The following is a 12,039-nucleotide window of genomic DNA, read 5'->3' as shown; positions in this document are numbered from 1 at the left end:
TTTTGCAATTTTTTGGGAGAATTTTTTTTGGACATTGTGGTTGGTTTCATGGATTTGTTTGCACAGATTATTTTACGCTCTAATAATCACAGATTCACAAACTTTGTTTTCATCTATATCCTTTATTGATAGTAATATAGCAATATTTTGTTGTATTATAGCAACAATCCGCTCATTGCTTTTTATATATATTTATAGCACAGCACTTTACTTGTTTTATAATTTCCATAAAATTTGTTTTTATGTGTGAGTGTATGCAAAACTTTATAATGGCACATGCTAAAAATTTGCCATTCACTTTAAGTGAATACCAGCCAAAAAATGATAGTAAAATAGACTCTCTTCTATAGCCCATAAAGCCAGTTGCTCTATTAATTTTAATTTTCTTTATTGTTTTGCATTTAGAGAATTACATACTTTATTAACCTCAAACCCCAACTCTGGGCTCCATGTTCCCTCCCACTCAAGAGGACCCCCAATTCCCTTATAGCTCCCACCAGCGGTATGCGTTTACTTGCCTTTTTCTGATGTCTTCTGGCTGGTAATATGAGGTGCTGGGTCCTCTTTGGTCTTTTCCTAGTGATGGGTGGCCCTGGATAATACAAAGAACAACGCTGACATAATGACATGACACACTGCTGTAATGCAGGGCACCTTGTTCAGGGGACAGTACTATGTGTATTTAGTTTAGATATCCATTTCACAAGTAAATAGTGATTGCTCAGTTCCATGTCATATATGGGTCATATTCCTGGATGGCTGCTCAAAGGAGCATCTTTGCTAAGGTTGCCTTAAAACATGTATTTTTGATTATGGTCTACTCAGCCACAGTCAGCGTCCATGCTTTTCATAGCTAATATACAGTATTTGTGTTCTCTTTGGCATTGAATAGGTTATAAAGTGATCCAAGGGCTGGGCAGTCACATGGTCAGGGCATGTGAAACAGGTGCAGCATGTTTTGGATCAGACGGTCAGGCCCATTTGTGTGAATGGTTCTCACTGATCCCGTGTTGACAGAGACAATTCATTGAGAAATGACTTTCACAGAACAAAGGAGCAGTTTAATGTCCTGATGGGTGCAGCTGCTGTTTTTTTTTGTTCCTAAAATGAGTTTAATTGTTTATTGAGAGTGCAGATGAAAGCATAGCAAATAATGAGATACATCATTACTGTCGCTGTTAGAAAATAATACAGAGCTTTTGCTACAGCTGTAAGACCCAATGCCACCTACCAGGCTGCCATTTCAAGAACTGTGCTCTTAATTACTCACCTTGCACAAACTAGCTTTACCGGACATGTTTCTTTTCTGAAGTTATTTTGCTTTACTGACCATCGATTGCTGGATGGCTCTTTGGGAGCAACAGGCAGGAACTAGCTTCTATTTCCTAAGAAACTCAGTAAATAAGTTGTAGTGCCATACATCTGGTTTAGCCTGAATGCAGATAGATTTTCCAGCTTGTTAGAAAGTCCCCGTGTGCGATAATAGAGCTTCTGATGTCAGAACTGGATATGGCCACCCCTCATAGGCATACCCCTAAACAGCTCAATAGCCACCTGAATTTCATGCATGGTCATGGGATTGGGTTGGAATGAAATTAGTTTAATCTGCATTGCCACTCTAATCCTAGCTCTTGATATTTGTTCATCTGAAATAGTGCCAACTCACCCCAGACTATGAAAAGGTACAGTACAACAGCCTTTCTCAACTAGAGTGCCTTCAGGCTTCTTCACAGGTGTCTTGGTAAAATGCCCAAAAATGGTATACAAGCCAGCAGGTGGATCAATGCTGCCTTTTAGTTTTTATTGTGCACTTTTATGACCTTCTAGCTGCCAACATCCTAAGAACCAATGACATAATCAGTTGATAAGGAGGACATCGGGTACATGCACTTCATCCTTGTTTGGCCCTCCCCTGACCTTCTTTGTCAGCACTGGGGTCACATTATCAGAGTGTGGGAGAGAAAATGAGAGAGACACACTGGAATACTAGTCAGTAACAGTGTGCAAAGGTGTATTTGCTTTGGAAGAATAAATCACCTCTAATACTGAGTGTACAGGATGTGTGTAGAATAGTTTTTTACATTTTAGATTGGGGTTCCTTGAGATTGTGCAGAATTTTAAAGGGTGCCTTGACTGAAAAAAGGTTGAGAAACACTGCAGTATTTTTATGTTTCACATTATAACCTGTGTTAAGGAAAAAACTTCTATAAACTGCTGGCCTATATGCACAGTTGCACACCACCATGTTTCTTTCCTATTTTTAAAAATAAATCCCAGTGTCATGCTGGTCTTACATCTTGGGCAGCCTAGAAAGATTATAAAGTCTGCAGGCTGTGAACACAAAACAAGGGAAACCCTGTCCTTCTGTTTGTCCAGTTGACATTCCATTGATTTAAGACATGCATATTTTTAGAAAATGATTTCCCTGCACTGATTTTCACTTCTGTTCAAGGTGGTGAGGTATGCTGCTATCTCTCTTTATGGCACTCTACATATTTCTGTGTTACCGCTGTGTCAACATTGCCACCAAAGTATTTCCCAGCGTCTTTTTTTTTTTTTTTTTTTTTTTTTTATAGGCAGACTGCACTACAAACAATAACAAATACTCTCAGCAAAAATCATCTGAAATAAGTAGTTTTCAACATTAAAGTATTTGTGAAATATCATATAAGTTTTAATATGTTAACTTCAAAGTAATTTTCAATTTATTTAAAGTCTGCAGTGTTCATTAAAATAATACCCACTTGCCTGCCAACAAGGACCTTTTGCAGGCACTGTTATAGGGTAACAGTGCTTTTGTCTTAATTGTGCTGCTAGGTTGTCACCCTGTTAAATAGGTTTCAGATGTAGAATAAAAGCAGCTGTTATAACACACATTACACAGACATGGTCTTGCGTTGTCATGATCAGGAAATACAAAGCAGCCATTGCTGGAGAACATAGGTATACAAACCAATTCTAAAAATGGAACGCTGTGTAACATCTACATAAAAACAGAATGCAACAATTAGAAAATCTCACAAACCCATATTTTATTCACAATAGAAAACATATCAAATGTTTTTAAACTGAGAAAATGTACCATTTTAAGAAAATAATAAGGTTATTTTGAGGTTATGGCAGCAACATGTCTCAAAAAAGCTGGGACAGGGCAAGAAAAAGCTGGCAAACTAAATGGTACTAACTGTCATGTACCTGGTTGGGGGCCAACTTGACAAGAGGGCTTCCGTTGCAGCTGAGCAATGAGCACTCCTGAAGGTGAGAACAGGGAGTGCAAGGCCCAAAGAAGCATGGGTGCCTTTAGGTAGTTCTGGTGGTTGCTGGCAGCAGAGTCCTCTGGATAGTTGTCAGCTGGTCTGTAAGGACTGATGGCAGGACCTCTGTTGCTCTTGGAGATGCAGCAGGACCAAGGCGGTGGCCACAAGCAAGATGGCACCCGAAGTGGTGGTGTGGTCAGACTGGCAGTACTGAACTGAAGAAGAGTAGTTAGGATGAAAGTCGAGGTCATACACGGAGTGGCAAGCCCGAGATTGGGTGGGAGCATGGTCAGGAACAATAGCCAAGGTCATACACAGGAATCAGAAGGAGTAGGCAGTATTGTAGTCATGTGTCAGGCCAAAGTCATGCATGGTTGGGCAGGAGAGGCAGAATCCTTAGAGAAAGCCAGGGTCAAAACCAGGAATCAGGCAGCAGAAAGGTCCAGAGACAAGCCAGGTCAGTAACAGGAGGTCAAGGAGTACAAGATACAAAGGAACAAGGAGTACTGGTAGCAGAAGATCAATCAGCAAACTCTGGGTGCAGGCACTGTCCTTGCAGTGTGCGCACCCGAGCCAACTCGCATGTTTTTGCGCATGCGCGCATTTCTGTGCAAACAAGTACGACCATTTAAAGTATTTGCAACTATGCCAGGTCTTTTCTTTATGAGCACATGCTCATTTTCAATCTGCTGTCTTCTTCTCAGCGCATGCATACCTCTGCTCTGCATAGCCAGAGACTAGGCCAAATCGCAATAATGAATGCTTGTGATCTTCAGGCCCTCAGACGGCACTACATAAAAAACGGGCATGATTCTGTGAAAGACATCACTGTATGGGCTCAGGAATACTTTAAAAAAACCACGGTCTGTGAACACAGTTCACCGTACCATCCAAAAATGCAAAGTAAAACTCAATCACGCAAAGAAGAAGTCCTATCTGACTAAGATCCAGAAACACCGACGTCTTCTCTGGGCCAAAGCTCATTTAAAATGGTCTGCTGCAAAGTGGAAAAAACTGTTCTGTAGTCAGGCTAATCAAATTTTGACATTCTTTTTGGCACCCATAGGCTTCATGATCTCCAGTCTAAAGAGGAGAGGGACCTTCCTACTTGTTAGCAGCACTCAGTTCAAAAGCCTGCATCTGATGGTATGGGGGGGATATTAGTACATCTGGAATGGGCATCTTGCGCATCTGGAAAGGCACCATCAATGCTGAAAGATGTATCCAGGTTTTAGAGCAGCATAAGCCCCCAATCCAGACAACGTCTTTTTCAGGGAAGGCCTTGCATATTTCAGCAGGACAAAGCTAAATCGCATATTGCATTTATGACAACAGCATGGCTCCATATTATAAGAGTCCAGGTGCTTAACTGGTCTGCCTGCTGTCAATACCTTTCACTAGCTAAAAATATATGGCACTTCGTGAATTGAGATATATGACAAAGACCAAGGACTGTTGAGCAGTTAGATTCCTGTAGCAGACAAGAATGGGACAGCATTCCTTTCCCAAAACTCCAGCAACTTTGTTACAGAGTGTTGTTAAAAGAAGCGTGGATGTTTCACAGTGGTAGTTACACCGTGGTAAACATGGCCTGTCTCAACATTGTTTGTTTTTGTTTTCTATTGTGAATAGCGTGGGTTTGAGATTTGCAGATTTCCAACTTTTTTGGAATTAGGGTTGTAGACACAAAGTTACATCCAAAGTGACTGCAGGAGATCAACAGTATTGAGATGAAGAAAAGGTGAAAACAGTTTATTTCAAAAATCGGTATATGGGTAAAAAGTAATTAACCACTAGGCGACCAGCCACAGTACTTATACTGCAGCAGGGCAGTACCGCTGTGCAAAATCACGTGTATATACGTGATTTTGCATATCGGGTAGGGGGCGCACTCGAGGCATGTGACACGCTGCCGATCACGGCCGCGGGTGTCAATCACTGGGTCCCTGCCTGGCGATTACCGGCAAACACTGACAGGGAGCACAGCTGCATTGTTTTCAATGCAGCTCTTCTCCCTGTCAGTTTGAGCACAGTGATCCAGATCGATGAGCACAGCCTTTCTGGATCAGTGTGCTTACAGTGAAGCACACCCCCATCCCCTAGTGAAACACTCCCCTCACACAGTTAACCCTTTGCCTTCTAATGTTAACCCTTCCTCCCCATTGCCATTAGTACAGTGTCAGTGTTTTTTTTGCACTGAACACTGTATTGCTGTCACTGGGGATGTCAGTGACCTCAAGTCAGTTCCCACCTGGTGGTGTCAGAATGTCCGCCACAGTCCCGCCATAAGTCGCTGATTGCCGCCATAAGTCGCTGATCACCGCCATTATTAGTATAAAAAAAAAAAAATTTAAATTCCAGTATATATACCGCCATTTGTAGACGCTATAACTTTCACGTAAACCAATTAATTTACACGTCTTGGAATTTTTTTTAGCAAAGACATGTCACAGAATACATTTTGGCCTAAATTTATGATGAAATTAGATTTTTACATTTTTGTACTGGACATGCAAAAAGTTCAAAATATTTTTTTTTTCAAAATTGTCAGTTTTTTTTTTTATAGCGCAAAATATTTAAAACGCACAGGTGATCAAATACCACCGACACAAAGCTCAATTTGTGGGGAAAAAAGGACTTAAATTTAATTTTGGTGCAGCGTTGCATGACCGCGCAATTGTCAGCTACAGGGCAGCACGGGTGCTCAAAATCACATGTATACGTGATTCGCACTCCCATGGTTTTCACACCCCTACCAGATAGCGTCAGATTGCCCATCAGTACACCAGTCATCACATTTAACCCCTTGATTGCCAAGAAGATGCTCATACACAATAAACCTCCATTGCTAGTATAGTGTCTGAACAGATCAATATCTTTGATCAGATCAGCACTATACCAGCATTCACATTAGTAAAGTGTCCCCAAAAATGCAGCGTTAGCGGGATCAGCCCCAGAACCTGCCAGCACCTGCATTTAATGGTGGGCATACCCCACACTTTTTCTAGCAGAGATTTCTTCTCTTTTTTTTCATTCAGCCAACAGGCTGCATACAGAAAAAAAAAAAAGAACATGGCATATATACCCAACAAGGACCAGCGACGTACTGGTACATCACTGGACTTTGAATGGTTATACAGGATGATGCCTACAGCTGCAGGCATCATCCTGGTATAATTTTTTTCAGCCAACAAGCAACTTTCATGTAAGAGCAATCCCAGTTGCTGATTAGCTGCAGGATTGCTTTTACAAGCAGTGGGAGATGATGCCCCCCCCTCACCCGCTGCCTTCCACGGCCTTCTCGGGCAGTCCCGTGCCATCTGGGGAACCTGAGAATGCAGCCGGTGTTTCTGCCAGCTGACCATAGAGCTGATTGGAGACCAGAGTGGTGCCAATCCTCTCTACAGTCTAAGAAACAGCACCATGTGTAAATTGGGAAAGCATCTGATCACAGCGATCTTGGTTTGATTAGATAATGTAAGGGCAGAGGAGATATCTAGAGTATGATAGACCCAGGATTTATCAAAAAAGAATATATGACAATGCCCATTGAAGTTATATGGGATATTTGCATTCCCTGTGATAGCATTAAATGTGATAAAAAAAAAAAAAAAATGAATGGTACAGTGTACAAATAATTTTAAAAAATCATGATATCTTAAAAAAGAAAAAAAGCACCCTCGTGAGCATTGACCCTGTGCTGGTATGTAAATGGCAGTTGCACCATGCATGTGAGGTATCACCGTGAATGTCAGATCAAGGGCAGTAATTCTAACACTAGACCTAATCTGTAAATCTAAAATGGTAGCTTGTAAAGGGTTTTAAAATGTTGTCTGCAGTTTGTCGCCATTGCACAGGGCATGCACAGTTTTAAAGTTTTCATGTTTGGTATCTATTCACTCAGCATACCATCATCTTTTATAATTTACCAAATAATTGGCCAATATATTGTGTTTTTGTGCATTAAAAGTAAAACAAAAGGTGTATTTCTTTAAAAAAAATTGCGTTTGAAAAATCGCTGTGCGAGTACTATGTAACATACAAAAATTGCAGCACCCGCTATTTTATTCACTAAGGTGTTTGCTTTTGAAAAATATATACTGTTTAGGGGTTTAAATTAATTTCCTAGCAAAAAAATACAGATTTTTTTTTAAGTGAACAAAAAGTGTCAAAAAGGCTTGGTCTTCAGGTGGTTAGAAGAATGAATGATGTGTGGCATAAACTTCTACTGCTGGGCATAAAATGCCCCAAAACAACCCCTTTTTGGAAAGTAGACACCCCAAACTATTTGCTGAGAGGCATGTTGAATCAATAGAAATGCCAGGATAGAAACAAACATCCCCAAATGACCCCTTTTTTGTTAGTAGAAACCTCAAGGAATTTGATAAGAAGCATGGTGAATATTTTGCAGATCTCTTTTGTTGCCACAAGTTTTTGGAAAATGAAGAAAAAAACAAAAACATAATTTTTCTTTAATTTTTTTAGATTTCAAAACCTTGTGAGAAAAAATGAGATCTGCAAAATACTCACCATGCCTATTTTTAAATTCCTTGGGGTGTCTACTTTCCAAAAAGGGGTCATTTGGGGTGTTTTGGAGCTATCCTGGCATTTCAGGGCCTCCGAAACTGTGATAGGTAGTGAGGAAGTGAAATGAGGAAGTTACGCACCTTCAGGCTTTCAAAGTGGTCATTGGATTTCAGGCTCCTGTATATAGCTAGGCTCCCAAAAAGTCTCACACATGAAGTAGCAGAATGTATATTGGGGTGTAATTCCACATATACCCATGGCTTGTGCGAGAAATACAGGTGAAACTCGAAAAATTAGAATATCGTGCAAAAGATAATTTATTTCAGTAATGCAACTTAAAAGGTGAAACTAATATATGAGATAGACTCATTACATGCAAAGCAAGATAGTTCAAGCCGTGATTTGTCATAATTGTGATGATTATGGCTTACAGCTCATGAAAACCCCAAATCCACAATCTCAGAAAATTAGAATATTGTGAAAAGGTGCAATATTCTAGGCTCAAAGTGTCCCACTCTAATCAGCTAATTGAGCCATAACACCTGCAAAGGGTTCCTGAGCCTTTAAATGGTCTCTCAGTCTGGTTCAGTAGGAATCGCAATCATGAGAAAGACTGCTGACCTGACAGTTGTGCAGAAAACCATCATTGACACCCTCCATAAGGAGGGAAAGCCTCAAAAGGTAATTTCAAAAGAAGTTGGATGTTCCCAAAGTGCTGTATCAAAGCACATTAATAGAAAGTTATGTGGAAGGGAAAAGTGTGGAAGAAAAAGGTGCACAAGCAGCAGGGATGACCGCAGCCTAGAGAGGTTTGTCAGGAAAACGCCATTCAAAAGTGTTGGGGACTTTCACAAGGAGTGGACTGAGGCTGGAGTCAGTGCATCAAGAGCCACCACACACAGACAGATCCTGGACATGGGCTTCAAATGTCGTATTTCTCGTCAAGCCGCTCCTGAACAACAAACAACGTCAGAAACGTCTTACCTGGGCTAAAGAAAAACAGGCCTGGTCTGTTGCTCAGTGGTCCAAAGTCCTCTTTTCTGATGAGAGCAACTTTTGCATCTCATTTGGAAACCAAGGAACCAGAGTATGGAGGAAGAATGGAGAGGCACACACTGCAAGATGCTTGAAGTCCAGTGTGAAGTTTCCACAGTCTGTGTTGATTTGGGGAGCCATGTCATCTGCTGGTGTTGGTCCACTGTGCTTCATTAAGTCCAGGGTCAACGCAGCCGTCTACCAGGAGATTTTGGAGCACTTCATGCTTCCTTCCGCAGACGAGCTTTATGGGGATGCTGACTTAATTTTCCAGCAGGACTTGGCAGCTGCCCACACTGCCAAAAGCACCAAAACCTGGTTCAATGACCATGGGATTACTATGCTTAATTGGCCAGCAAACTCACCTGACCTGAACCCCATAGAGAATTGCCAAGAGAAAGATGAGACATGAGATCGAACAATGCAGAAGAGCTGAAGGCCGCTATTGAAGCATCCTGGTCTTCCATAACACCTCAGCAGTGCCTCAGGCTGATAGCTTCCATGCCATGCCGCATTGAGGCAGTAATTGCTGCAAAAGGGGCCCAAACCAAGTACTGAGTACATATGAATGCTTCTACTTTTCAGAGGTCCGATATTGTTCTATGTACAATCCTTGTTTTATTGATTGCATGTAATATTCTAATTTTCTGAGATTGTGAATTTGGGGTTTTCATGAGCTGTAAGCCATAATCATCACAATTATGACAAATCACGGCTTGAACTATCTTGCTTTGCATGCAATGAGTCTATCTCATATATTTGTTTCACCTTTAAGTTGCATTACTGAAATAAATTAAGTTTTGCACGATATTCTAATTTTTCGAGTTTAACCTGTATATCATTTAAATGACAACTTTGTGTAAAACAAAAAAAAAATGTTTTTGTCATTTTCCAGAAACTTGTGTAAAAAAAAAAAAAATCGTCCATGGATTCAATATGCATCTCAGCAGATAGCTTAGGGTGTATACATTCTGAAAAGGGGTCATTTGGGGGTGTTTGTACTGTCCTGGTATTTTAGCACCTCAAGAAATGTGATGGGCAGACAGAAAGTAAAAGCTGTGTAAATTCCATTATCTATACCATAGTTTGTAGATGCTATAACTCTCACACAAAGCAATCATTATACACTTTTTTTAACCAAAAACATGTAGCAGAATACATTTTGGCCTAAATTTATGACAGTTTTAGTTTTTTTGGATAATTTTTATGACAGAAATGAGAAAATAGTTTTTTGTTTTTTTTTTTTTAAAAAAAAAATTTTTAAACTTTTTTTTGTTTATAGTGCCAAAAATAAAAGTGCACAGGTGATCAAATACCACCAAAAGAAAGCTCTATTTGTGTGAAAAAAAGGACGTAAATTTAGTTTGGGTACAGCAGTGCATGACCGCGCAATTATCAGTTGAATTAGTGCAGCGCTGAGTAGCAAAAAGAGGCCTCATCATCAAGCGGGGTAAATCCTCTGGAGGGCAAGTGGTTAAAACAAAATGTCATTCATTTTGTGTTTACATATACTTTAGCAATTTGTATATGTAAATCTGTATATAGTCTGTGTCTAAAAAAAAACAAACACATTAAACAACTTCAGCATATAGCAAATGTCATAAAATGCAAATAACACGTGCAAGCTGATAAACAATGAAATGGGATGTCTTTGAGTCCGATTCAGTTAGACTAAAAGTCTTTTGTATATAATAGTCAGCATTGCTTTATGATATCTTTGTTTTGCAGATGGTGACAAGGCGGACATTTCCATTACTACCTATCCAGATATTAATATCATTGCGGGCGCTCTAAAGCTCTATTTCAGGGACTTGCCTATTCCAGTAATCACTTACGATACTTATTCTAAATTTATTGAAGCAGCAAGTAAGTTTATCCTCTTTTGGAGAAGGAGTTAGTCCAAACTTTTGATAATGGTGCAGATTTTCACTGATCAATTCAGTTGTTTGGGAAAGAAACCTAAAGCTGGTTACACATAGACCATGCTGTTAATGTATATCCTACTTATTTAATGTGTCTGTATCTATATCGTGACATGTCTACATTTTTAATAAAGCAGACCCCTCCCACCCCTGTACAGCTTAGGCACCCTTATTTTTTTTTTTTTTTTTAGATCAGCACCTGTCAGTGCCTGATCCTCAGCTTTTAGCTGTACAGTCGACAGGGCCCATTATGTGGTTTGTTTGACGGGTATTTTCAACAGGAAGTGCTGCTACCACAGTTGGTGAGCAACATTTCCCCATCAATAATTCATTCTAATCAATTATAACTAAAAGGGTCAGTGGCTGCATGAAGAATTTTATTATTTCAGCAAACAGCAGCTTTAATTAGCATCCTATGTATATCTACTGCAGCTAGTTTCTTTATGCACTAAGATTTATATATATATATATATATATATATATATATATATATATATATATATTTTACAAATAATTGAAATATGGCTACAGTTCTCAAGTGAGATAAACTCCCAGTTGTCACCAGAACAGGTGTCCCTGTTGTAAACTTTTCCTTAACCATCTGTTCTGATGACAGTTGTAATTTTGGGTTTCCCATCAGGAACAGACAGTAATACAAACCTGATAGAGGCTATAACACTTGCTACCTCCATCTAAATATACAATGTCTACTTCTGACATCAAACCCTCTCCCCTCATACTGTAGGAGGTGATGTCACTATCCTTCATTTTTGTTAGTGGGGGTGACCCACATCGATTTAGCAGACCTTGCATTTTTGCTAGGATTTTTAGGGTTTTTACCATTTCTTTTTTTTTTAACAAAGATGAAATGATCTGGGGGGTGGCTGCATAGATAGTTATCAATCTGACTAGTCAAATTAATGACCACGTTGTCCGATTACATTTGCAAAGGTGCAGTTCCCCAGAATTTCTAGAGAAAATATTATTGTACTTTCAAAGCTTACTGTGACCTTGTCGTGTAATTATCCTTTTCAAATTTCAGTGATCAGATAAGAGTACAATTATTTTTCTGCATGACAATTTTATTACATCCTAAATTGATTGCAAAGTAAAGAGTAAGGAGTTATACTGCAATCATTTTAACTGCACACCTTAAACTTTATCCACAGTTCAAAATGAAATTAATTATTCCTAACGAACTACTTCTCTTACATGCATCCTGCAGGGATTCAGTGGATTTTATCTACTATTGGAGAGTGCAAAATCAGGCTCACTTCTGCATAGGAACCAATCAGCTT

General features: G+C 39.6%; 1 protein-coding gene across 2 annotated transcripts in view; it reads left to right on the top strand.

Moving 5' to 3' along the window:
- The window catches only part of CHN2 (chimerin 2), a 435,484-nt gene that overhangs the window by 402,312 nt on the left and 21,133 nt on the right, over positions 1-12,039 (top strand). For both annotated transcript variants that reach the window (XM_089669879.1, XM_089669880.1), the window contains one exon: positions 10,548-10,685. In XM_089669879.1, coding sequence (XP_089526005.1) covers positions 10,548-10,685 — 138 coding nt within the window. The remainder of the gene's footprint in view (positions 1-10,547; positions 10,686-12,039) is intronic.

This window comes from Staurois parvus, unplaced genomic scaffold (genome assembly GCF_062004578.1).
Source record: "Staurois parvus isolate SC_StPar_1 unplaced genomic scaffold, SC_StPar_1.0 ptg000082l, whole genome shotgun sequence".
NCBI classification, from domain to species: Eukaryota; Metazoa; Chordata; class Amphibia; order Anura; family Ranidae; genus Staurois; species Staurois parvus.
This window is presented reverse-complemented; position numbering and strand designations above follow the sequence as displayed.